The 26,614-nt window shown below is 44.1% G+C and overlaps 1 protein-coding gene across 1 annotated transcript; it reads left to right on the top strand.

Annotated features, from left to right (window-relative positions):
* On the top strand, positions 1–26,329 carry LOC149354386 (mitochondrial amidoxime-reducing component 1-like). The gene is made up of 10 exons (XM_089575971.1): positions 1–542; positions 4,960–5,115; positions 5,178–5,350; positions 5,425–5,486; positions 5,554–5,628; positions 5,690–5,746; positions 5,884–5,984; positions 8,755–9,036; positions 16,557–16,733; positions 26,179–26,329. Exons 8-10 carry the CDS (start codon positions 8,789–8,791, stop codon positions 26,327–26,329), a joined length of 576 nt encoding a protein of 191 aa, XP_089432097.1. The 5' UTR covers positions 1–542; positions 4,960–5,115; positions 5,178–5,350; positions 5,425–5,486; positions 5,554–5,628; positions 5,690–5,746; positions 5,884–5,984; positions 8,755–8,788.
* The last annotated feature ends 285 nt before the right edge of the window (positions 26,330–26,614 follow it).

Below are 26,614 nucleotides of genomic sequence, written 5' to 3'. Positions count from 1 at the left end.
TGTAAATGTGATGTATCACCTATGCACTCGACAAGACCTTCTTCTGCATCCGAAGCTGTCGTGAAATAGCCCCGACGTCATACTGCACCTGACTCTTTGTTGCCTCGGATGAAAGAAGCGGCGTGTTATAACTTGCAAGTTAGTAACTGTGCTTGAAGATTACTTTGATGATGTTGCCGTGGGATGAGCAAAGTGCTGTGGAAGTTACAAGTACGATGCGATAGCTGCCGCAAACGTGTTTGCCCGCGTTCGCGAGCCTGTCGCGAAGCTCCGTAAGCCAGTGCATCGCGCCTCTCTCGTTCTACACTACGAAAAATATTGAGACGAGGTGTACACATGCATGGTGTGAATCTTAAGGCAGCTGTACGGAAGTTCTTAATAGCGATAAGACAGAACGCACGAAAAGGATAATGTCGGGGCTGTGTGTGTTTTGCAGTGATTCGCGACTGATTTCTTATTTTCTTACTGTCTTTGCGGTGTGTATGTGGCCCGCCTGCGGAGTGTATTGGTGCCTAAATTATGCCATGCCATGGAAAGTGCAGGTAGGTTGAAAATAATGTAAAATTCAGTCTACCTTCACTGCTTATCGACTTGTTTCAACATTAGGCTTGTCAAATGGATGTTTCCAGCCATCTCAGCACAGTAATTTGCGCTGTGCAGTAGCATTGTTTAGAAAACTGAAGTGTTCTGTTAAATTTCCGAACTTCAGTCACACGTTATTCACCTATTATCGCTGCGTACTAACTGCAATGAGGCCATGCAGTGCATTGGTGTAGCTTTGTCAAACATGTTCATGCTCATAGGGCTCAGTGCTGAGCAAGGTAGCAGGTCCATATATAGCACACCTAGAGATACATATCCCTGGATTGTGAGCAGACCTCTCTTCCTTACTCCTGTGGAGCTGTGGATCATCAGATTTGTTGTTAGTGCCGGCTGGGTGCTTCATCAGCGAACCTTGTGAGCGGGCTTGTTTCAACAAAGGCCATGTTTTGCTGCATCATGTTGACAAAGTGCAGTACAGGTTGCTCTCTCATATTTTGTTTCCTTGGCCATGCAGTATGGATGTGACTGACCTATGACCTATATTACCTGAGAGTACAGCAGCAGCTTACGAGGGGGTACCCAAAAGAAACCGGACTTATTTTTGTTTGAACTTATTTGTTCACATTTTCAGCACAGACCTTCAATATCCTTCAAAGTACTCTCCACGTACAATGATACGTTTGTCGAATCTTTCATTCCATTTTTCAAAACATTGTTTAAATTCATCTTTTGTGATGCTTGACAGTCCCTCCGTCGTTTTTTTCTTCACCTCAGCAACATCAGCGAAACGCTTTCCATTCACCTGTCTTTTCATTCGACGAAACGAAGAAAGTAGCACGTGGCAAGGTCGGGTGAGTATGAGGGTTGAGGAACAGAGGTCATGCCATTTTTGGTCCGAATTTGTCGTAGAGACAGGGCTGTGTGAGCAGGGGCATTGCCGTGGTGGAAAAACCAGTCACCCGTCTGCCACAATTCAGGCCGCTTCCACCGAACACTGTTGCCCAATCTTTTCAAAACATACAAGCAGAAAGCCTGGTTAACTGTCTGACCCTGCGGAAAAAATTCTTAATGGACGACTACTCTCACGTCGAAAAAACAAATCAGCATTGTTTTGAGGTTTGATTTCACCTGATGAGCTTTCTTGAGGCGAGGTGAATTTGAAGTTTTTCATTGGCATGACTGTTGCTTTGATTCAGGATTTAATTCAGGAACACTTGAGTTGTCCCCATAGCATCGTCCTTGAACGTCTTTCTGAATATTTCAAGAGTTTCCGTTCCACTTTTTTCGAGAAAAAATCAGAATTTCCCCGGCGCACGCTGTTCACGAAAATCAGCCATTGCAAAAACGACACTCACACAAAACAGTCGTCACTCTAAAACTCTGCCTAAACTAGTCTGACCTCCTTCAGCGACGGCACTCGGGTTACAGACTCTGAAATGTTCGTTCTATGCACTCCTAGCGGCAAAACGCGGTACCACAGAAGCTGTGCCGATTCAAAAAATTATTCCGGTTTCTTTTGGGTACCCCCTCGTACAGGTAAGGTTGAACTACGGTGCAAATTTCTTCCTCTCATATGATTGATACTTTCTTTTTCTTTGCTCTGTGCAGTGGAGGGCATCTGGCTATAGTGCAGTGTACTTGTACAGTGGTGGATAAAAGTTTTCGGGATGCGAGTTCTTGGGAAAAATTTCTGTACTGTGCTGTTAGCCAGAGCTGTTTAATGAGGGGAGATAGATGTTCTAACTTATTCAACAAGTTTCAGCTAACTGCCTAGTGAGGCAATGTAAAAATAAATATTTTTCTGGAAATCCACATCCCACAAACTTTTCTCTACTGAGCCTTGTGTTAACCACTAAGTCATCAGGTAGCTTGCAGGTGTGTGTTAAGGTTTCCTATTCTCACACTTGAATTTTTTAGATGGATGTGATGTGATTGCCTGGGGAGTAGTTCTACGGTCTTGCACTGCAAACACATTGTTCATGCACTGGCACAAAGCTGTTTGCAGTGGGGTGTATCTCTTCTTTTATGTTTGCAGTGTTTTAAGCAAAATATATTGCATTTCAAGAAATATTTTTACCTCCGTTGGTTACTACTTTAGAGTTGTGCAAGATTTAAACTTGTTCTCGTAGCTACAGATGCCTAACCTTAAAACTATTTGTTGCAGAAACAGTCATAATGAAATATATGTGCAGTCTGAGGAACACTGCACTCCTTACACACCTGCCCATCACCTCTGAATACATGAACGGCTTTTATAATTTGACAGAACTCATGAATGCAGTGGCGAATGCCTTCCATCCAGTGGCATTGACCAGTTCTCAGACGTCGTAGTTATTTCCTTAACGTGAAATCCCAGATGGCTGGCATGTACAGGTGCCCAAATCTTTAACTGGCGTGCCCGAGCGGCAACTTTTCTGTGCGTCAGCGCCATATGGCGGGGCGAAGTTGGAAACAGGATGAGGCTAAGCGCATGCTCACAAAGCACGCTCGGCTGGGCCCGTCATCTGCCAGGCTGTTCCTTCTTAAGGACGTCACCCCTTATTATCGCATTTCGACGAGCAGGCAGCGTGAGTAGACGAATGGTTTTGCTCGCATTTTAGGTTCCGAAGAACAGCGTTGTAGCAACCAAGCGAGGAAATAAAACTGAAAGATAGGCCGAACACTCCCAGTCATGCGATAAGCGGGAGAACATGGATCGTTCATGTGTTACTTGCTGACGCGACAGCTTTTTTTCATCTGCACGAAGGGCGCTTATCAACACTCTGCGTGCTTTATGCTTCAGCGTGGCGACGAAGCTAAAGGCAGCTGTGAAACTGAAGTGAAGCTGCTCTGCAGCCGTGCTCTCAGCAGTTCGGAACAGTTATCAAGATGCCACTCCGTGTATGTCAAGCAACAAGACTCCGAATTATAGGGATGTCATTGGGCGGCTCATCGCAGAAGGAGATGCTAAAGCAACTGGAGTGGCTGGGACTTCAGTGGGCAGAATCATACGTGCCTACTGGGACGAAGGTCGGATCGAAGATGCTCCTCGCTACCTCATCAGGAAAACAAAAGAAGAAGACTTGCAGATTGTTGCCTGAGCTAGTGATAACCCTTTCATAATGATAATGACCCATGTTCTCCATTCATAATGATAACGACCCATGTTCTCCGGCTTATCGCATGATTGGGCGTGTTTGGCATATCTTTCAGTTTTATTTCGTCGCTTGGTTGCTACAACGCTGTTCTTCGGAACGTAAAATGCGAGCAAAACCATTGGCCTACTCACGCTGCCTGCTCATCGAAACGCGATAAGAAGGGGTGACGTCCTTAAGAAGGAACAGCCTAGCAGACGACGGCCCCAGCTGAGCGTGCTTTGTAAGCATGCGCTTAGCCTCATCCTATTTCCAACTTCGCTCCGTCATATGGCGCTGACGCACAGAAAAGTTGCCGCTCGCGCACGCCAGTTAAAGATTTGGGCACCTGTACATGCCAGCCATCTGGGATTTCACGTTAAGGAAATAACTACGACGTCTGAGAACTGGTCAGTGCCACTGGATGGAAGGCATTCGCCACTGCATTCATGAGTTCTGTCAAATTATAAAAGCCGTTCATGTATTCAGAGGTGATAAAAGTCGCCGCTCGCGCACGCCAGCTAAAGATTTGGGCGCCTGTACCTCCGTGAAATGTGATTAACCACCACATCATGAAAACCAGTCGACAGCATTGACTGGGGGGCTTTTGTTGAGGGGCATTCGCTGCTGCATTCTTGAATTGCATCCTACTATAGTGCCAAAAGTTCATATTAGATGAAGGGAACATACCAGCCTCTGTTATGTTCCACTACTTGTTCACAAGCTTCCTAATGAAATGTTCTTGCTTAATGCGTGCAAAGCAGCTGTCAAATTGTCTATTTTCAAATTCTTCCAGCCCTAACACTCCTGACCGCAAATTGTCCCATGCCGATTTTCTTCATGCCTTTACAAGTCTTTTTTTTTAACTTCCTAGCTTGTTTAAAAATTTATCTTCTTTATTACTATTTCAGTAATATGCAGGGAAACATAAATGTGGTGTTATCTTTTGCCATGCAACCGGTGGGAAAAAAATTGCCTGCTCTCGTATTTTTGTCTTTTTTTCAGATCTTTGCAACCCGAAGGTAACAACCTCGGCAAGCCGTGGTTGGCACGGTGACATTGTAGATTATTAGCTTGATTTTGTTGTGTGTGCTATATGCATTGTAAACTCTTGTGCACCTCTTATCTCATCATAGAGTTGCATTGGTATGTTGCAGCAAGGCTGGAGAAACTGTCGGTCAAAATTACGCAATTCTCTTGATATTATCTTTCATTAATGTTTTTACTTACAGTATCTCGCACTTAAATATTTGCTTAACTTTTCAGTAAAAGTATTCTATTTGTGTTTTGGTTTGTTTTTCAGAGCATCCCTTTTTGGAATACCAAGTTCAACCATGAGAGTACTGCCTGCACTCAGTAACCTTTCCTATTGCATGAAACTTCTGCCGGTATGACGTGAATAGCCTGTTGTGCTACTGTTCTGCTATAGCAGGTTGCAATACGGAGCAGCAGTCTACATGTAAGTTCGTAGTGTTAAAATTTCCAACTCCTCAAATGCATTTTTCACTTTTTCCTTTGCAGTGTGCCTGTGGATGGCTCGTGCAATTGATTGTTGCAAATGTGCCACATCGTAGTGTCAACAGGTATGTATTAGTTGCAGTGTAAGTGCATGTTGCTCATTCTCACAGCCTGTCCACTTGTTCCCTCAGGATTGCTGCATGGACGTGACCAGCCCATCCATTCAGAGCAACCATGTAATAGTTTGCACTACAAAGCAGCTCGAAGTTCGAAGTATGTTGAAATTAATTTTTCATCTTTTTTTTCGCAGCGTGTATGTGGACAGCTCGTGCAATTGATTGTTGCAAATGTGCCACATCGTAGTGTCAACAGGTATGTTGTTTTAGTTGCAGTGTAAGTGCATGTTGCCCACTCACAACCTGTCCACTTGTTTCCTTAGGGTTGCTGCACGGACGTCACCAGCCCATTCAGAGAAACCGTGTTGTAGCTTGCGCTACAGAGCATTGGTCTACATGTAAGTTTGAAGTGTGTTGAAATTATCAGCTCCCCTCATGCGCTCATCTTTTCCTTTGCAGCACGTGTGTGGACGGTTCGTGCAATTGATGGTTGCGAATGTGTGACATAGTCAGCAGGTATGTTATAGCTATAGTATTTTTTATTATGATCTTCAGTGGCAGTATCTTGAATTGCAAAAATCGTATACTCTTTCAGTGACAGTATTTTTGCATTTTTGTTTGTTTTCTTGGGAAAAACTTCTTTTTTACAACAGATTCAACTTGAGAATACAACCAGCATACAGTAACCCGTCCTATTGCATGGGACCTCTTCCAGCGTCCGTCAAGCGTGAAGAATGCCTCTTGGAAGTTAAAAGTATGTATTAATGCCTTTAATAAAATTGTTTGATTTTAAGACAACTTGCTTTGTGTTTGGTTGCTTCCTATAGGCATATGCATTTGACATACGATGAGGCCTGTGCCTGATATAGAACACTTTGTGGGTTTGTATATAAACTCATTTAGTATATGACAGATATATTAGTGGCCGCAGTCACCAAGGCCTGCAACATGCCAATGTTCTGTTTAGATCCTCGGCAGATATCCGTATCGGATGTCCGTGGGAGATCTTTCCAGTTACAAATGTACCTCCGTTGGACGTCCCTCGGAGATCCGTCGGCGGACAGTGGTTGATTGGATGCGCGTCAACACAGCAACACAGCTTGTGCGCTTCGTCCCTTCGTCATCTGCGCGTAAGTTCCTTCACCTTCAGATCTACCACTGTGTGCTTACGTAATCCTTGGTTGCTATCGTGCAGCGAAGAGGGGACGTCTGCTGATCACGAATTCACCATGGCCCGCCTGCGGCATTGCGCTAGCACACAAGTGCAGGGACTATACTGGCTCTTCGACGGCACTAAGCTGGCGCGGTTATTTGAAACCTTTCCTGACCATCTTATTATAAAATTTGGCTGGTGCAGTCAGGCGGTAACGAACGTGACCTTTGCATTGCATTTTGAGGCGTTGTCAGCAAGTGTTGGCAAGCTACTCTGTGCGGGATCTGTTTGGGTGGCTGTTTTTTAGTGAAGCATTACAGGGACATCAGGAAGTAGGCCGACAAACGAGCTGAACAGCAAGGTGAGCTATTGGGCAAGTTGGCTCATAGTAGCATAAAGATGGGTTGCACAAAAGAGACGATCACTTGAAAGAAGACGGGGCAAGCGCAAACTAGCAACTGATTTACTCAAAGAGCAGACATTTAAATATATATGCATGTCGACGCAGGTGCACACTGGTATCACAATCGCAGACAGTGTTAAAAAAAATATGTTTTACGTCATCATGCTGTCAAGGAAGTGTGCTCTCTTATAGAGTCTGATTGACGTATCACTTCTTGTCCTTTTTGTTTGATGAAAAACGCTGCTAGAAGATCCCTCATGTTCACGAGTGCGAATACTGATACAGCGGCCTGTCTGCCCTATGTAGACTTTGCCACATGTGAGGGGAATCAGTTGGAGCATTTTATTGACTAGGAGCTCATGGGTAAAGGTTAAACCTGAGGCGTTAGCCTTAATGAGATTTAAAATATCCGCAATGGCATCGTCATACAAAAAATCACTCAATTTCTTCATGAGTATAAGAAAATCCTCATCGTATCTAAAAACATGAACAACGTCGTCACTGTTCAGTACACCAAGCAAAGTGTATGCAAACTATTATGCAAAACTGTTTACTGCCTTCTAAAGATTCTTCCCTAATACATATATGTGCCATGATAAAGCTTCTCAGCTTTTCACGTGAAGCACTGATAGCCATAGTGGGAAAGGTGATTATTGAAGTGGATTATTGAGAGATATTTTGGAGAAAGGAAAGCTGGAAGTGTTGCATTTTTCTTTTGAAGAAGACAGCTGTCAGCTTAAAATTATGCATTTGTTGTTGTGATGTGTTTCACTTGTGACACTTTATAATGAAGAGTTATTTTGAGACACTTAAACCACATGGGCAATAATTCTGGGCACAAAGGTGAACAAATCATCCTGATAAAGCATGAGGTCTATACCACATTCACGCACTGTCCGTCAGGACATTGATTGACACATGCATGTCTTGCCTGGAAATATGAGCAAATAGGCATGTCAGTTACTTTGCATGCAGCTGTTACTTTTCCTTCAGCATTCTTTTGTATCATTTATGCTGATATGGGTTGCGAAGGTGGGTGGCAACTGAAAGACATCAGGCATAAAATCATTGGAATGTGTATGTGCCACGTTGGACCAGGCCACAAAAGTTTAAAGGACACATTTTGGGAGAAAATTTTATTTCGGCTCCATCATTCGTACCAGTCATGATCACCTGAAATGCTTCAAGTATAAGAGGATGTGTGTGCTGCCTCTGCTGGTATCATTACTTGATGACTGGATTGCGACACAGCACTCATGCTTGTGCTAACTTTATTGAGACGTTCCTGTTTCGGGGGTGCCAGTTTACATTTTTCAGTAGCGCTACTCTGTGCGTTTGTAGTTTTAGTGACCTGAGAAAATGAGGGATCAGTCTTGAGTAAATCGGCCTCTACATTCAGCTTTCCACTGCTGCATGCCTCTTTTCACTTTATTTTGTTGTTATAATTAAATGGAATGGGTAATAGGACTGCTGTTCCCAAGACAACCAGACTAGCATTCATTGCTACTTCTGGTACAGTTGGCAGTGCTTTGTTGTCAACTTTGTAATGCTTTTTCCTTGCTTAAAAATATGTGTTTTTATATTCACCGCATACACGGGTGATGAGACACCTTCTAGTTGCACAGGGATGTGCTGTAAGGCATTCTCAGGCACTCAGTGAGGTTGCCAATCACTGCAGGTGCACAGTGCAAGTATTCATTGGACACTACAATGGCTGCGTTTCTCAGCATGGCGAAGTATGTGTGGAGCTTTATTGAGGCAGCCTTTTCAAGTCATCTTTGTTATACAACACCAGGTATGACATCATGCCATCACCATAAGTCATGTGTATCTGTTGTTTTTCTTGCCCTAGAATAAAAATTTATCTCTGGTTGTTAGCCACCAAATCCCTCAGCAAAATTTCAGTGCTTAAGTGAGGCTGCGTGCTGTTGTCAAAATTTTGAAGACTGTTTTTGTTCTCTTTTTCAGGAGGGTCCCGTGTGTTCTGACCTCACAGCGTGCAATGGCATCTTCAGTCTTGAGATCCCCCCCGATAGGTGCCATTGCCCTGACAGCTGCAGCAGTGGGTGGAGCTGCTGCAGCCACAGCTTACCTTTTGCTGATGCACAGGGCTGCCAATAGGAATAGCTTTGTGCCCGTGGGACGCTTGGCCAACATTTTCATCTACCCCATCAAGTCAGTCGCTGGAATCGAGGTGCCCTATGCAGACTGCACTCCAGCGGGCCCAGTGTACAAGGAACTCAAGGACAGGTTCGAATATCCCCTGCAATTCTTGCTTGCTTGTTTGCCACTCAGTAATGCTTTTCAGTGCCTCACATTTGGGAACATTTGATAGAATCATGGTGTTCTCATCGGTGTTGTCATACATGCACACCACACCCCACCACCACCAATCCCCTACTGCACACCACCACACCCTACGACTGCTTACTGCGCCCAGATATTCCAGCACTGTGAATGCCATATTCCCCCCTCACACCCTCCATGACTGCCCTTGTCACGATGGACTCCTGCCTCATGTGGATGGATGAGCAGCCGTGCATGCCTGTATGTGGCACCTGTCACAAACGTGGTGCACAGTAATGTGTGGTACATGCCTAACCTCATCACACATCACCTGAATAGCAAGATGAAACTGAAAAATCAGAGAAAAGGTTTAGGACTGCTACTAGAAAGTGGTTGATTAAAAATAGGCCATAGAAGCCAAGCCTGGAGCTGCTTTTGCCCTTTACAGGGAACAGTTGGCATTCAAACAGAAGCTGCATCCTCCCAAGCACACTTATTCAAATTATGACAAGTGGTCTATGACGTGTGTTTTTTTTATGGATACTGAGGAGATTTTTGTTCACTGTAGCTCTTGACCAAATAGACTGAAACATAATTCATTTATCAGAAGTATGATTTCTTTAAGTTTATCCATCAGTGCGAAAATTGCATGGACTCAAATGTATCAAAATGTAGGGGAGATGACAAATTAAGAATAAATTGTTCCTTATTTATTTCTGTTATTGGAGGCCGCCGCGGTGGCTCAGTGGTTATGGCGCTCGGCTGCTGGCCCGAAAGACATGGGTTTGATCCCGGCCACAGTGGTCGAATTTCAATGGAGGCAATATTCTAGAGGCCTGTGTACTGTGCGATGTCAGTACACATTAAAGAACCTCAGGTGGTCGAAATTTCCACAGTCCTTCACTACGGCGTCCCTCATAGCCTGAGTCACTTTGGGACGTTAAATCCTCATAAAAATCATAAACCAAATCATTTCTGTTAGTATTGCAATCTGCAACCACATGTTGCTATATGGTCTTTTAATGAAAAAGCAGAGATTTGTTCAAGTTTTGCATTTGGCAGCTGCCTGTATATTGTGAGTGGCTTTTATGATTATTTTTCTTAGTTCTTTATTGTGGTGCTGTGAGTGTGAGAAAGCTCAAAGGGCAAAGTTTCATGATTGGTATTTTGGTACTTCTTGATAGGTACTTCATGAACGGTAATTAGTGCACCACTGGCTTGAAGCTACCTTTTCCTTTGTAGAGAAGTGTGTTGATTTAAGTTTTGTGAGGAGTAAATAAATGCAGTCAAAATAAACCAAACTTATACCCCTGCCACACGGCAAATTTAATGTCATTCTCATTGAATGACATTTGTTCGACTTAATGTCATTTTTTCTGCGCGCTGCTACACGGCAAAAACTAATGTCATTTGCAAATGATGGTGTTTGCGATGGAAAGAGAGTACAGTGAGTACAGCATACAAAAATTTCGATGTATGCTTCAATACGTTGCAAAAAGTATTGCTTTGCTAATGAAAACCAATTCTAAAATCTTCATCCTCATTTTAATCAACGTATTTAGATAGGCGCGCTGTGCGAGGGATCTAAAAACGTTGATTTCAATAACGTGTTGATCACTGCTATCCACCACAAGTCCAAGCCAAGCCAAACCTCAGCCAGTGGCTATAGTGCCTAGAATATTCTAGGCACTATACAGTGGCGGCAGGCAAATGGCGGACGTCATATTGTGAAATGGTCTCTATGGTGAAATTAGACAGTATTAGCTGTGCGTCCACAAAAGCTTTGCGCATGCTACGGGCGCACCTTGCGCGCACTGCCGCCCGTCCTCACAACAGTTTTAGTAGGGAGCACGGTGGTTCGGTGTGACTAGCGTAGCGCGCGAGAAGCATAACCTACTGTGGCGCCATCTAGACGATAGCAAGTCAAACCTCCTGAACTGAGTGCCGAAAAAACGTTTTTCTCTTTTATTAACGGCAGTAATGAATGCATTCGAAGGCTTTGTTTTTTTTAATGTAAATCAATTGCATGAAATGAAAATGTAGATTCTAGTGCAAAGTTGGAGAAATACTTCGCTCGGGGTCGTTGCTATGACGACAGTGTACGCCGTACATAGTTAAGCCTAGCATCAAGAAATTCTGAAATTTATCTCAAAAGCGACTGATATTTCAAACCTATATTGTTACGGAGGGATGAGAATGCACAAAATAAAAGCGAATACAACCGTTTAGAGCAAGCTATCGCTTCGAAAAATGCAGCGGCGACGCAGTATTCGGTCCGAAGCGGACGAGCTGGGCGTCGCCATGTTGTGAATGTTAACCACGCAAGGCTGGTAGCGAGAGTGAGTTTTATTTTTTTCCAATTCTATTTGGCATTTTTATATACATAAATGAACGACAGCACAATCGTAGGGACGCGCAAATATTACAGTGCTTGTGACGTTTTTGTAATCGTGTTTTTCGGTGTATATTCTCACCAAGTCTCTGGTGTCGAGGGAACACATTAGCTCGGACGTCGCAGGTGAATGTGTTCAGGGAACTCATTCGATACCTAATGTCGTTTTCATCGAATGACATTAGATTTTCTCGTGTGGCAGCAAACTAATGTCGTTTTGAACGAATGTCATTCGATGGGAATGACATTAAATTTGCCGTGTGGCAGGGGTATTAAATTACAAAAACAAACTTTTGAAAACTAACTTATACTGCATGGCAGTGACTGTCCTCGCAGTTGTTCTACTGCGGTCTGATGTATATTTACATGCCTAAGAAATGGGCCATCTTTTTGTTTTTTTACAGCAAAAGCTGTAATAGCTTTGTGCAAGACATCTAATAGAAGCGATTTAAGGTACGCAGCGGCAGCCGTGAAGCTTGGTACGCATAACGTGTAGGTGGACCCCACCACCACATACCTCAAAGTGTGATTTAGGTGTCCACTGACCCAGGGAGCCAGTTGTGTGCCTTTTCTTTCCTCAGAGCTAACAGAGTCTAAATTCTTCAATGGTTTTGAGAAAAGAAAAGACCCACATCGGTATCAATCCTTCGGTGGACACCACCGGCACCTCTCAGTGCCATCCAGGTATCCCAGTGAGCCACTTATGCGCCTTTGCTTACCTCAAAACCTACGGAGTGTTTAGACTGCTGATAAGACAACACTGGGAACGAGACTATTTGCTTCGTGCAAGCGGACGCTGGGATCCATGAAGTGTGCCAATGATGTGATTGAACCGAAGACCGCGAGCAAAAGAAGGCCAAGTATGCACACGAGTTTATAGATGCCAAATCGGGCCTGTGAGACGTCAAAGTGGGCCTGCCGCTCCAGACCTCTTGGTTGCTAATGCCAATCAGCTTTCACATAATGCACTAAACCAGTAAGCTTAGATCTAATAAATATTTTGTTTGCTGATGTTTATTAAAATTAACTGTTGCAAACTTGGATATGAGCTACTGCAGTGGTCTTGCAAGTTTTCTGGATTGCTACACTTAAGCTTACATGAATCAAGAGAAGCTGAAATTGAGGTAAACAAGCAACTCTATGTATGTGGAACTGGCCATGCAGACTAAATTAATGGTAAGACTAACAAGTATCTTAACAAAGCTAGTCAGTGAAGTGTGTTATTGAGAAGAAATTGCACAGCTTGCTGTGTTAAGAATAATAGGCAGGATTCTGGGCATTCTGCAGAGCTTCAGCAGCATCAGTGTTATAACGTCATAAATGACTCCTGTGCTTACCTGCTAGCATATGACGGATGTATTCAGGTGGGCTGAGAAGTGTGGGGCATGATACTGCTGTAGTTTCAGAGAGGGCAAGGGGTCTTGTAGTTATTTAAAACACAGTGACTAGCCTCAAAAGAGGATATCATGAAGAGCAGCAAAATAATTTCTTAGTGAGTCATGCTTTCATCTCTCAGGAGAATGTCCCCCAAAAACTAATGTATTCCTGAAACATCCTTGTCTGAGCTTGAATGCCTGGTTGGTAGCATTTGCCTGTTGTCTCAGTGATATGCGAACAATGGGTTGTTCCATCTCTACGCTTCCTATACCTTACACAGCATGGTTCGACCATTAGGTAATTGGCAGGTTTTGGGAATTAAGCTTTTGAATGTAATGTTGATAGCTCCACATCAACCCAGATCAGCTCTCATTCCTTCATTTGCAAACTGTCTATCGTCAAGTACAGTTCTGATGTAGCTGAACTCATGTTGCATGTGTGGCTGAGACTGAAGCAGGAGTGATTTATTATTATTGATTGGGCACTGATAAATACCAACTGCTTGCACAGATCTGAAGTCTGCTTTGTAGAAAAATTAAAAATTAAATTCGTTTTGGTCTAAACGAATGATTTTCTTAACTTGCAGTAGCATTTGACAATTTTTTGCTGACCTTTCCTTATGCTTCATTTGTTTTCACAAAAATAGAGCTGTCACTTCAACATTACTTCTGAATTTTGTGCAGTGTGAAGTGAAATATTTTTTTGAAACCAGAAAAGACAGAAAAGATATAACATATTGAGAAACGTTCACCGAAGCCCCAGCTTAGCAGTGAGGAGGGAATGTAACTTTGTCACATGCGCAGTATACATAACAACACTTCAGTTTCAGGCCCTGTGGTTTCGCTAGGATGATTAACTTTCAGTACAGAGCATCGCAGAAGGGTTCCGAATTGATGTTTTTTTTTTTTTTCAATGCATGCAAGCAAAGGAATGACAGAGGCACACATTTTCAAATGCTCCCACATTAAGTTATGAAAGTAGTAAAGCATTGGTGCCCTTGCCATCTGCTCACTTACAGTTTGTGAGAACCTGAAGTGGAGTTTGACTTACGGTATTTTCTTCTTTGATTCTGTAGTTTTCTCTGTCTCAGTTTTTTTCTTCTGGCTTTGGGTCATGGAAATGCAGCTGAGATGTAGTACAAGATGTAGTCCCTGTGTTTGAGGCCTGATAACTGTGATTACCAGGGCATCTGCTATGTACAGTGACGATAGTCAAGTGCTTGTCATTCCATTGTTTTATGGTCATCATTTCTTTTTTGCCATATGGCTTTTTGTCCATGTCATCTGTAGCCCAAGGCATAGCAGCCTCCCATTGTCACTGCGTCATAAAGCTCCTGCTTTGACCGTGTAGATTTCATCTTGTCATGCTCACCACTTGGGAGGTTTACCATCTCAGTCAACCATGGCTCCCTTTGGGATTGCACATCTCTTGGGTGCTACTTATTTCAAGCTGCTTCCCTTTCCAAAGCTACATTGTGCAGACATGCACATGAAAGGGGTCATGTTGTTACATAGGTCATTGATGGTGACACTTTCTTTGCATTCTTTGCATGAAAGACTGTGTTGTTTATACACCCTCTGATCAACACCTTAGCATAGTTCTGTTTAAACAGTAAGCTGTGAAATTCATGGAAGTGACGGACATTTCCTTCTGTTTTGTTTGCTCAATAACAGCACTGGTACCAGAGTTGAATCTTACAGCATTTTTTGCTTCAGGTGATTTTGCTACCATCTTTTAGAGCCTTTGGAGACTTCAGTCATGGTTTGAACTTTACGGCCTTTTCCACAAGTAACTTTTCCTTTTTTGTTTTCTTTTCTCAGTCATCTGGCTCACTCCTTTTTCTTGCTATACAGCCTTCAGGGATCTATACTAATCCAAAATCTGGCTTTGTTCCTGATTTATCACCACTCATAGTCTGTCAGTTGCCTCTGATCATTTCTTTGTATTGTTTAAAATTTCCTTGCCCACACCTATGCTTTTATTTTTGATAGGTTAAGGTGGTACAGAAAAAGTCATAGCTCTTTTGTAGAAGGGCGGGGTTGTCCACATCTGCTGGTAAATCTGTTCCCTAGGCCAAGAGACTATTGCTTGTCGGCTATCATATCACTGTCTTGGAAACTCTGTATGCCACCTCAGCCATGAGAATGAAAATGAGAAGTTGATACAAGTTTTTACACTGTTCTTTACCGAAAATTTTTATAAAGCCATGTGGATTTGTTGCTCCCATTTTTTTCTTGTGCTCGCATTAAAGTTCCGTGCATAATGTTCACTTGTAATTATTATTGCTGTACCTGAACCACTAGAAGAAAAACACTACTTGTGAGCTCAAGCTGCGTTTCAGAAGAAATGGCCTGTTAGCTGCCCTGCACTCGCACATTATTGGACGTGCAGTAAAACTAATCCTACCTTCCAACTCTTTCCTTCTTTACATGTGTTTATGGATGCTTGTAAAGGCGGGCTTGTCCTGCCTCCTACTTTATGAAAGCTTGTCTGAATGGTGTGTGGCACTTTTTTTTATCGTGGCTGATTGGGACTTTCCAAAAGAAGTAGAGTTAAACGATGAGGATGTAAAAGCTATAGCAATTGAGGGGAATAACCTTGCTCCCTTCCTTGAGTGATAGTGATATTTCAGTGAAACCTACTGCTGGTTCCACATAATTAGTACAACCCAGGTATCATTTCTTCATTTATTTTGTCGATCTACTAACTTCACTCTCTGGCATTTGAAATTTTAACTTTTTGTTAGAGGTGGAGGCTAACTACAGATAATTATTTTATTCAGCATAAGTATTGCAGTTAGCTAATTCAAATCCTACATGAAAAGGTTGGTAGGTGATGTGTCCTTTGTTAAAATTAATTTCAATGTTGTATCATGCAATTTTTTTGTTCATATCGTCATGAGACCTTATGTACCTTGTAATGTACAGGGTGGATCAAAAGTTCCCAGGCCACAGGGTCTGTTTCAGTAGTATAATCTGAGACTTAAGACATCTATAGAGCTATCAAAGTTCTCAGAGGTGAGAATGATAATTCTTCTAACCCCTGCAGAGGTTTAAAGTTTCAGGGGTCACACAATTGCCCTGTATTACATGGCCTAAAAGCAGACCCTGTGGCATAAAAACTTTTGATGTGCCCAGTACTTTTATTTTATTTTTTTTAAATGCACCAGCTCAAGTTCCATGCGAAGTTGGATAGTAGTCATTTTTCTCCCACATGCATATTTTCAAGAATGGAATAGCAATAGAGGCACTCAGCAGCCTTCTAAGTTGGTTGCTCTAAATCTGCTTCCTGCTCCCATTGGTCAGATGACTTCCAAGTTTCTTGGGCCTCATAGATTGAAATATATATTCCATCACACACGTATTGCAACATATGTTATAAGATGTTTCATGCTTCTGGAGGCACGGAGCATGGAGAAGGAACTGTTGGACCTGCACTACAAAACTTTTTGTGTATGTTCATGGGAACATTTCGACTTCAGAAATATTCATTAACGCTGACAAACCAAACTTTTGTAGAAGGCGTAGTTTTACCTAGAGCCACCTTCTTTCATATTTTGTGTAGAACTAATGGCTTGATGTGAGGATAACTTTTCCATTCGATTTTTGTTGGCATTATGATGCTGCTTTCTTTGTTGCACTGGTTTGCGTTACTTCTGTTTCCTTTTCTTTTCCCATTTTGTACCTCACTGATAGTGTGTTGGTTTATTTTACAGGTTTTTGTTGATAGTAAAAGGAGACTGCTTTGTCTCCATGCGTGAGGAGCCCAGTCTTGGTTTGATCCAAACGACCTTTGATGACGGCAAGCTGACACTCTTGGCCGAAGGGTACCCACCACTTGTTATTGATGCCTCTGACCCTGATGAGAGGAGCAAGCCTTCTTTCACCGTGAGGTAGGTTATTTCAGGTATTCCTTGTGTGTTGCCATCATTTAGTGGTGAATGAAAGGACAAGAAGCATGGCCACTGGTGGGCTGTTTGGAATGGTTTCTACTCAGGACTCCACATGGCTGGTAGCAGATGTGAGCACATAGGTATGATCTGTTCCATGCTAATATGGACCCATGCCACATTAAATATAAAAGTGAAACTCAGGAAGCCTTTAATGTTTTCATTTGGGCTGTTTATGCTGTTGTTGCTCTAAATGAGAGGACTGCCGTATAAACGCGTGTAAGGGCCACACTTTTTTTTTCCGAATTCGAAGGCCAATTTTCGGGGTGCGGCCCATACACGCGATGTACGAAAAAAAATTATGTTTTAAGTAAAAACACACCAATTAGGGAATGGGCGGCATTTATTCTACATTCAATCGTCACGTGCGGAGTATTTCGACTCTGAGCTGGCGCTGTGCTCTGGTGCACGCTCATCCCAAAAGAAGCCGCGCAGCATGTCCGCACTTCCTTCACATAGCAGAGCAGCTCTTCTTCCAGTTTGGGAAACTCGCGCGGCTTGCCTCGGAAAGCGCGCTTTTTGCAGCTTATGTTCAATGCATGGTTGCACCATCATCGGACGCACTTCTCGGCCACGTCGAAATCATTGTCTGTCGCACGCTTGCCGCGTTCGAAAGCTAACTCCCAGCCATGTAGCTGTTAAGGTGCATGCCCATCGTGCTAAAACTGCATTACTCAACGGCAGCACATGAAAGCCACAACCACCACTACTACCTGAGCGCCCTAACACGCCACAAAAGGGCGGAGCTGGGGATACAGATGCCGATCTGGATAGCGGAAAGTCGCGTCGGAAAAAAAACTGACGATAATGATGATGACTGCGGCCTCGGGCGCCATCCATGGACGTTTTTTGAAAGCTCTTGTGTGCGTGCTTGGCCTCCGCGATCGAGCGCACCGTTGCTCGCAGCCGGAGCCGATAGCGGAGGCCACGGCGCGTGCATTTAGAAGGCTATTCCCGCCTGGGTCATGGAAAGTTCGGGCGTGGCCCTTACACGGACTTATTTTTTTTTAACATTTCCTTTGGGAAAACGGTGCGGCCCATACACAGGTGCGGCCCTTACACGCGTTTATACGTATAAAGGCAGTTTTTAATCCAAACCTTGAGGTGCTAAAAATGCATTCTGCTGTGTGGATTATTGAATATGTGGCCTTGCTGTATCTCGGCCAAATGAATAGGCAGACTGAATGATCATCATAAATAGTATGCATTCAGTTGCATCCTTTTGGCTTTCTGATACAACAAAAGTTCTTCTAAGTTTGCAAAACTCTAATAATAACAGTGTTCTTTATAAACACCCCATCTATTAAGCTCGAAGGCTGTGAGTGCCTCTCTGTTGGCGACTAATGTGACCGTCATTACAAATGCACAAACTGTTTTAATGAACAAGTTAGCCATCACAGGTTGAAGTTGCTTATTCCTTCTTTCTCTTAATGCTGATTGTGTTGCATCACTTGTTGGAGCTCAAATTCAAGGTCTGCATGGGAACTATCCAGCCTTTTTTTTTATTTCCTAAATAAGTTCTCAGCCTGGTACATTGATGCATAACTGAACATTCCTTTCTCATCTCAAAGTGTGCCGATGAATTCTCTTTTTGGGTGGCCATTAGCTGATGTGTTGCATTGTCCTTTTTTATCTGTTGATTGCCTGAAACCTCTTGAATGTCCTAGTTTTTAAATGACATTTCTTCTTTTGTGGTAGCCAGAAGTTCTGCTTAAATGGCAAGCATCTCTTGACTGTAGAAGGTTAGCAATCCTGGGTGACGCTGTTTCATTGAAAAATACCGCTCAAGACATTATGAATGTGCTATTGCAAGATGGCAAGATGTGCTCTTGTAGTAAAGCTGCTAGTCAGTCAATTTCCACAGCTTCAGTTGTTTGTCCAGTTGCATCATTTTGTGTCAAAATTTTAAAAACAGTGGATTACCGGCTGCTAAGGTCATTATCTGGTTTCGTGACAGTTAGTTTGCCATCCTCATTCCATTGATCATTTTTCACCGGTTCCGCAATTTCAGGCACTTAGCACTTAACTAGTGGAAGGCCTCCCACGATGCACACCGTTTCAGGGCAGGATTCTTAGCACAGCACACTGGAGAAGACGAATGAATGAGTTAGCTTACCTCCCATCTACTCTCTTGAGTAGTCCTTTATGTTGAGCTAAATACAGTTGAATCCCGCCACAACGAAATCGGCGGGGCGTACGAAAAATTTCGCTGTCGCGGAATTTCGTTGTCGAGAAATTACAGACAGACAATTGTTTTTATGACGTGACACGACTGTTCTTACGTCGCCGCGCACGTGAAAGTGCGTGGCGCGAAACGACTGCACCATGTGTCTGCGCATAGGCGACTTGGTGTAGAGAGAGGAACTCGAGTGAGACACAGCGGGAAGCATCGCGCCTGCATGCTCTGCCGAAGCGCGATTGGTGGCCCCGAGAGGGACCGTTGAAAAAAAAAAGCTGCCGAAGGAGCTTTGAGAGAAGAGGAGGAGGAGAGGCGGCGTTGGGCGAGCCCGGGATCAGCCGACGAGTCAAGCGGAAAAAAAAAATTATTTCCAGAAGTCCGTAACCTTTGTCTGCTTGCGTTTTGCTGCCAGCAGCGGTGTCACGCGACTCTCACACTCTGTTATGAGAGCCATCGCAACGTCGTCGTCGTGAGAGCCTAGAAACTTCCTGATAAGATCGAAGGCATCCAACACCTGCGACGAGGTTGCCAAGGCGGATGAATCCTGGGCGGAGTCGTCTTCAGCTTCGGACGGCAGCTCTTCTGGCTCGCGAACACTTTTAATTATGTCCTCACCACTGAGCTCCTCGTAAACAAGCACATCCGCACCAGCGTTGAGGAAATCGTCCAGCTCGATATCGCCGGGGATGTTTCCTGCATCCTGGAAGGATTTCCAGGCCGTATTGATCCCCGGAGTCGGCGATGATGGAGCGTCATCCTCCGCGGCTGCAGCTGTGCTGGTCGCCTCCTGGTCAACAAACCCGGCGTGCTTGAAGCAGTTGTTGATCAAGGTGGACCACGTCACGTTCCACGCAGCAGCTATAATCTGAAGAGCCATGAAGAGGTCCACCTTCGTCTCCCTGCCCGTCTCGATATTCAAAAGAATACGCTGAATCAGCCTCTCCCGATAAGCACACTTCACGCTCCTGATAATGCCTTGATCCAGAGGCTGAATGATCGAAGTGCAGTTAGGCGGGAAGAATCTCACCTCAACGCTTGACAACTTGACGTCGTCGATGCGGTGGGCAGAACAATTGTCCAAGAGCAAACAAACCTTTCGGTTCTGCCTGCTCATGTCGCGGTCAAGTGCCGTAAGCCAGTCCGCAAATATGGCACGGGTCATCCACGACCGCCCGTTAGCAACGTACTTGACGGGAAGGCTTCTGTTTCCCTTGAAGCAGCGCGGTTTAGCACTTTTCCCAATAACTAACGGGGGACACCTGTCTGACCCATCCATATTCGTGCACAGCAGCACTGTCACTCTTTTCTTGCTGTGCTTGCCACCAACGCTGCCCTTTAAAATCCAGTGTCCTCACTGGCAGCATCTCGTAAAAGAGGCCCGTCTCGTCCGCGTTATAAATATCGGACGGCACGTAGCCGCTCATGATATCAGCCACGTTGTCCACCACCCATTCTGAGGCGCCGCCAGTGTCTGCGGAACTTGCTTCCCCGCACAAAACTTTCCCGACGACGTTGTGCCTCGCTTTGAAGCGATTGAGCCAACCTGTGCTGGCCTTAAAGTCATCCAGGCCTAGCAAACAGGCATAATTGAGGGCCTTCTGCTGAACAATGCTGCCGCTAAGCGGGATGTTCTTGGCTCGCGTTTCGACAAACCAGGTGTAGACAGCCTTATCGAGCTCTTCGTAAGTTGGCTGCGTCACCTTCTTGTGTTGAGCTGAAGTGCCCGACGCAAGTGCCTTGCCGATGTTTTCTTTGCTCTTCAGTATCGTTGATAACGAACTCGGCGCGATGCCAAAATCTGCGGCAATAATCGACTTCTTCCCACTTTCTGCTTCGGCGATAATACGCGCTTTTTCTTCTAGCGAAAGAAATTTCCGCTTCTTTGCTGGCGGCGACATCCTAGGAATTCAGCAGAGCAGAGACGCGACGAGACCACGCTAAACGGCGCACACACAAAGGAAGAAATGGCGAAGCGGAGTGGGCTTCTTCCTGCACTCTCGCGTTTTCCTTTTTTTTTTTCTCCGACAGGACACGAAGCTCCACCCACCGATGGCTCCGCCCACCGGTCCACACAGACTGCCTGAAACGCGCTCGGTGTCTAGCAGACGACGCGGCCACGGAGGACGCGGCCGAAGACGCTAGCAGATGGCGTGCGCTGGCGCATTTTACACGCGCTTTCGAGGAGCCCCTCTTCGCTTGGAGGCCGCGAACGCTTACCAGCCAACACCGCTAGCAAGTGATCATGACGCGCTTTCGTGCTTGACAGGAAACCGCGAGCACCATGACAGCAAGCTACATCAATCGAAGAAGCCCAGCAAAGAGCCAATGAGCGGGGCGTGACGTCACTTCAAAAATCACGTGGGCATCTGGAGAAAAAAAAACACACGAGGGTGTGCGCGAGGAGGATGTGCGATTGAGTGCGCGTACCCCCCCCCCCCCCCCCAACAGTCTGCGATGCAAAAAAATTAACGGCGGGAACGGGAAAGTCGCTCTTCAGCACTCAACTTCTGAAGAAAGACAAGACGGAGGGGCCACTCACCCGCAAAAATTCGCAAAAAAAATTTGTAGAAGCGAACACGTGCTCGCAAAGTACTTCGTTTTTGAGGAAATTTTAATACATTAAGTCCTATGGGGGTTTCACGGGGAATGCAAATTACTTCGTTGTGGTGAAAATTTTGTTGAAGCGGCGTTCGTTGTACCGGGATTCAACTGTATTGTACTGTAACTACGAGGTTACTAGCCCTGAATGAAACATTACTAAAATGCACACCAGTTACAACATTTTTTAAAATTTTTGCCGTGTTATTTATTTATAAAAGACATGAACTGTTGGAGATGAAAAACCTCTTGTTGTACCCATAGCCAAAGGCTAGTTGCAGTTCCAATAAAAAATGAATTCACTGTGTGGCATGTACAACAATATAACGGAACAAAATACTTAACAGAGTTAACGCTTTTTATTGTACAGTACACAACTAAGAGTATAGAGCATCATTTGAAGGAACAAATATGCACATGGATACATAGCAAAATACGTACATGGCAGTACATGGGAGTGTACCAGAAAAGCAACAAACTATGCCTTGGGGGAAATGAGAAGTGTCCAGTAGTTATTATACGTAAACCTCTTTAGAGCAGCACTCAACTTCATAGATTGCTTGACATCTTTAGGTAATTTGTCTCATATCAGCACAGCCATAAATTCTAATAAGCTTTTGCCATATAAGTTCTGGCATACAGGCAAGTTAAAATTCTGACTTGTTGCACCCTACTCTTTCTTTGTGGTAATGTAAGCGTGTTTAATGGAACTGGTTAGTTGGTTTGTATAATCGTGTGAATTATTTTGGAAATCTTCGAAATTGTATAAGGCTTCAATCTGTAGAATGTGAACTAGCGAGAATGAGAAAGTAGTGTGCTATGTACGGTTCAGTAAGTTAAAATCCGTAGTGTTCGTTTCTGTTGCCTCATAAGGGGCTCAAGGTAAGTCGAATATGTACCACCCCAAGCCTCTGCAATAGTTAATATGACTGTGTATGACTGAAAAATAAAGCATGCATAAAATCTCAGAGTAAAAAAGTTCATGCACTTTAAATAAGACATAACATCCTCTTGCGAGTTTGGTGCACATTTGTGTAATTTGAGTTTTTGGATGCATATCAGCATCAAAATAAACACCCCAGTATTTATAATATTGAACGGTTCCAGTCTTGTGTCACTTAGTGAAATGTGCAATTGATCAAAATTTAATACCTTTTTTTCTCTAGTGCTATAATCACTAAACCTAAGAAAAGAAGTGGTGATCATAATGTTTTTGTTTTAATGGCACAAGGGAAACTTGGCCACACAGTGCCCATGGCTAATATGTTTTTGACGAGCTCAAGATGGGGTCACACACCCATGTTCCCAAGCATTATATTCTTGAGACACCGAACACGAGGCCAGGGGAAGGCTCGTATAACAACTGGCAGGCCCCACTCCTGAATTTGTCTCCAAAGGCGTTTTGATGTATTTCAACAGTTCCTTAAGACGAGTGCTGAAATTGGGAGCAGAACGTTATGCAAACACCAAATTGCTCCACCATTGTAGATGCAGTATCAGCACTGCATACCACTTAGTTCATTGGCACCTCATGCTGACAAGAACAGCCGTGATGACTCATACATGTGCGGTTGGATCCCCTCTGGGAAGCAACCATGGGAGTTGCAGGCTGAGCCACAGGTTTCTGAGATATCGAATGCAGTTGGGCATTTCCCATGCAGAAATTGCATGCTTGGAAGGAGCACTTCAAACTGAGCTGCTGCAGGGTAGCCGTCTAGATCTTGGCTGATGAAAAAATATGGCAGAGCACTTTGTGCCCACTCAGGATCAAACATTAGTTTCCTTGGACCACAAGTAAGCAGATGTGAAAAGCATTTCTGTGTGCAGCCCACAGTGGTGGCCAGGTGCGCATAATGTCTTGCAGGTGTGAGCAGGTTGCTGAAAAGGCAGTCACCAACAGGCTCAGCAGGTGGCATGTTTGATGCTCCTGAAAAGTGTGCGGTCCGTTTAGTTCACTGCTTGGCTTCAGTGGAACAGATGTGTGCCAGGCTGTATGTCACTTACAAGATGGGAGCAACAGTTGCAAAAGCTGTCTAAAATTCTCATTTTGAATATTTTTTCGGGGAGGGGCAGAGCACTCGCATAGTGTACGTGTGGTCAAAGGTCTTGCATTGAGGCATCATCCCTGCATTGTCTTCCATTCTTTTAGACGTCTCTGTTTGCATGAGACTGGAGTTGCAGACTTTCTTTGGTTGTTTGTTCTGTCATAATGCTATTCACATCTTGCATGCAGAATGCAGATGTACAGTTACACAGCAGTGGAAGTGTCTGTGGAAGCATCGCAATGGCTAAGGGAGTACCTCCAGAAAGAGGACATCCGGCTTGTGCGGATCATTCTTGACCAGGAGACGCTTGACCAAGCGATAAACCGTTCAGCTGTGGTATAATGCATTTTTTAATATGAATGCCTTTCTTTTCATAACGTGGCAGTGATAAAAGAATTCCAGTCTGCCGAGTCTCAACAACATGCACTAAGGTGCATTTATACACCATTGCAGGTGATGCAGCCACTGGCATAATAGTGCGTGGTGTCATTAATTGGACTAGCACGTCACCCAGCAGTTGGGATGAGTGAAAAGCTTGGTCATCTGTGATGTAGCAGGGGCATCTGGCATGTCACCGGCAGAAGACATGGACAAAAATTGCCCTTTGTCTTTCTCAAGAGAGTGTGTGAGTGTCCTGTGATTTCGATTTTTTACCGCCAATTACAGTACAAATGCCCTAATATTTTGAAACAGTGATAACCACCTGATCTGCGCACAGAACTTGCTCATTTCTAATGCCCCATCCTAGCGACGGGTTCTTTAGCCAGTGCAACAGACCTTGCAGACATTAAAATTTGGCTACCTGAACAAGCGAGTTCACAGATAGTACACAAAAATTTTGACCGTTGTTCCTCACAGCAGTCGCTCGGGGAAGTTTCAGACTGCAAAAATGTGGGCTCCAAAAGATATTACTCTATAAGCATGGTATAACACTGCTGGGCACCCTGTGTCACTAGCTGTGAACTCACTTGTTCAAGCAGCCAAATTTTAATGACTTCAAGATCTGTTACGCTGGCTAAAGAATCCATCACTAGAATGGGAGATTTCAAGCCACTAAGTTCAGTTTGCAGATCTGGTGGTTAGCATTGTTGCAAAATATTAGGGCCATTTGTGCAGCGATTTGTGGTAAAGAATCAACATTCACAGCCCACTCAAGCACCCTCTTGACATAGACATCAGGCAGTAATTTTTGTCCATGTCTTCTGCTGGTGACATGACAGATTTATTTGCTACATACCCAAGCATTTTACTGGTCCATCATCCCGATTGATGGGCGATGTGCTTTTTTTGGCATCTGGTCTGCTTTTTACCGGGCCATTTGTTTTCCAGTGTGAAGAAACAGGCCTTTTAGCATTGCACTCTAGTCTCTCTGCGTCTGTGTTTAGCAATGTGCTGTATCATTCTTTCACTTTGCTTGCTCCTTTCTGTACCACATGGCTTTATTGCATGTTTGCTGGTGCACTGTCGCTGCAGTAGGTGCTAGTACAGCTCCATTTCAGCTCCACTGCTCACACTCTACCATGCAGCTTAGCTCTGCTGTTGTAATAATTGTTTTACTATAGCACAGGGCTCCTCTTGTGCCTTGTGGAACCCCAGTGGCATTCAAAAGGTGCTGAAGAGCAGCGAGAGTCTTCTTGGCTTCGCTGTCTTCCTGCCCGACATGCATGCAAAAGAGAGCATGCACGCACATGGCGTTTCAAAAAATGCGCAAATTTAATGACTGCCTGTGTAAGTGTAGTAATCTGCAATAAATAATTCCTGCCTGATTAGCCTGGAAATATAGTGGGCAAAAGAAATTCGGCAGTTGAGGCATGCAAGGATTTAGATGCTTCAGGAACCTAAAAAGCACTCCAAGGAACCCTATGGTTCTGCGGCACCTTCTTTGAGAACTCCTGGTGTAGCATGACCCACTAGGTAGGAACATGCCCCTGGCACAACATGGGCATATGACACAGGCCTTCGAGGCAGCTTCATTTTGTTCGTCAAGAGGAGGAGAAGGTGAAAATATCTGGCATAGGCTAGTTGCTTGACATGTGCGAGAAATGTCTTGGAAAGAATGCGACTGCAAAAAGCATGAAGAAATTGCTTGATTGTGTGACCTGTAACTGTGCTATTACTGAATAGAAAAAAATTTCTGCAGAAGTGCATTTATTGGATGATACAACCATACTACTGCTGCAAAATTTTTACCAAGAGACATTTGTAGGCCCTCTATTGTATTCACACTTCTCCAGTTTTTTATTTTTTTTGTATGCATAGTCGTATTGGCATCTTACATGACAGAAATAGTTTCAAGCATGTTCTTGGCCAAAGGTGAAGCCACTAACTTCTCTTAGCAACATTTTGGCATGTGTTCTCCTAATTTAATGTAATGATCTAAAAAGAACTGCTTTCGTGTGAGAAAATGGCTAGAAAAGCCAAGCTGTTGTTTAGAATCTCTTATGTATTTCCTCAGTGTTCTTTCGCTCGTCCTATCTCTGTGATAATAAGGGTGAAAAAGAAATGGAACTCTTTCATTCAAGAACCTTGTGCACACATCATGTAGTTTCTATGGAATGTATTTCAGGTTGCCTGCCACGACGAGTCAGCATTCCACGTCCTCTCAAAGGCATCTCTTGAAGAGCTCCTGCCAAGGCTTCTTCCAGGCAGCAACATCGGCCGGCGCAATTTTCGACCAGCCCTCTTTATTGATGGGTGTGAAGCTTATGCAGAAGTGAATGAGTACACATGGCTTGCTGAGTCCTTGACATGACTGTGAGGAGACTGCACAGCTCTGCTATGTTTAGGACCACTGGGAGCGCAGGAGGATTGCTGATGCAGACATGGCCTTTTCACATCGCCCAACAAGGTAATATGTCCCTTCTCACTGCTTTTTCTGTTAGTGTGTGTGGGGGAATTGCTGGGTCACCACATCATAGGAGGAATACTTCCATTAATCCAGCAGTGTGTACTGAACCTATCCTGCAAGAATTGTACATCAGTCAGTCTAACACATCTTAGTA

Source organism: Amblyomma mixtum, chromosome 3 (genome assembly GCF_055824585.1).
Source record: "Amblyomma mixtum isolate Tamu chromosome 3, ASM5582458v1, whole genome shotgun sequence".
Classification (NCBI taxonomy): domain Eukaryota; kingdom Metazoa; phylum Arthropoda; class Arachnida; order Ixodida; family Ixodidae; genus Amblyomma; species Amblyomma mixtum.
The sequence above is the reverse complement of the archived record's forward strand: the minus strand, read 5'-3'. Positions and strand labels throughout refer to the sequence as shown.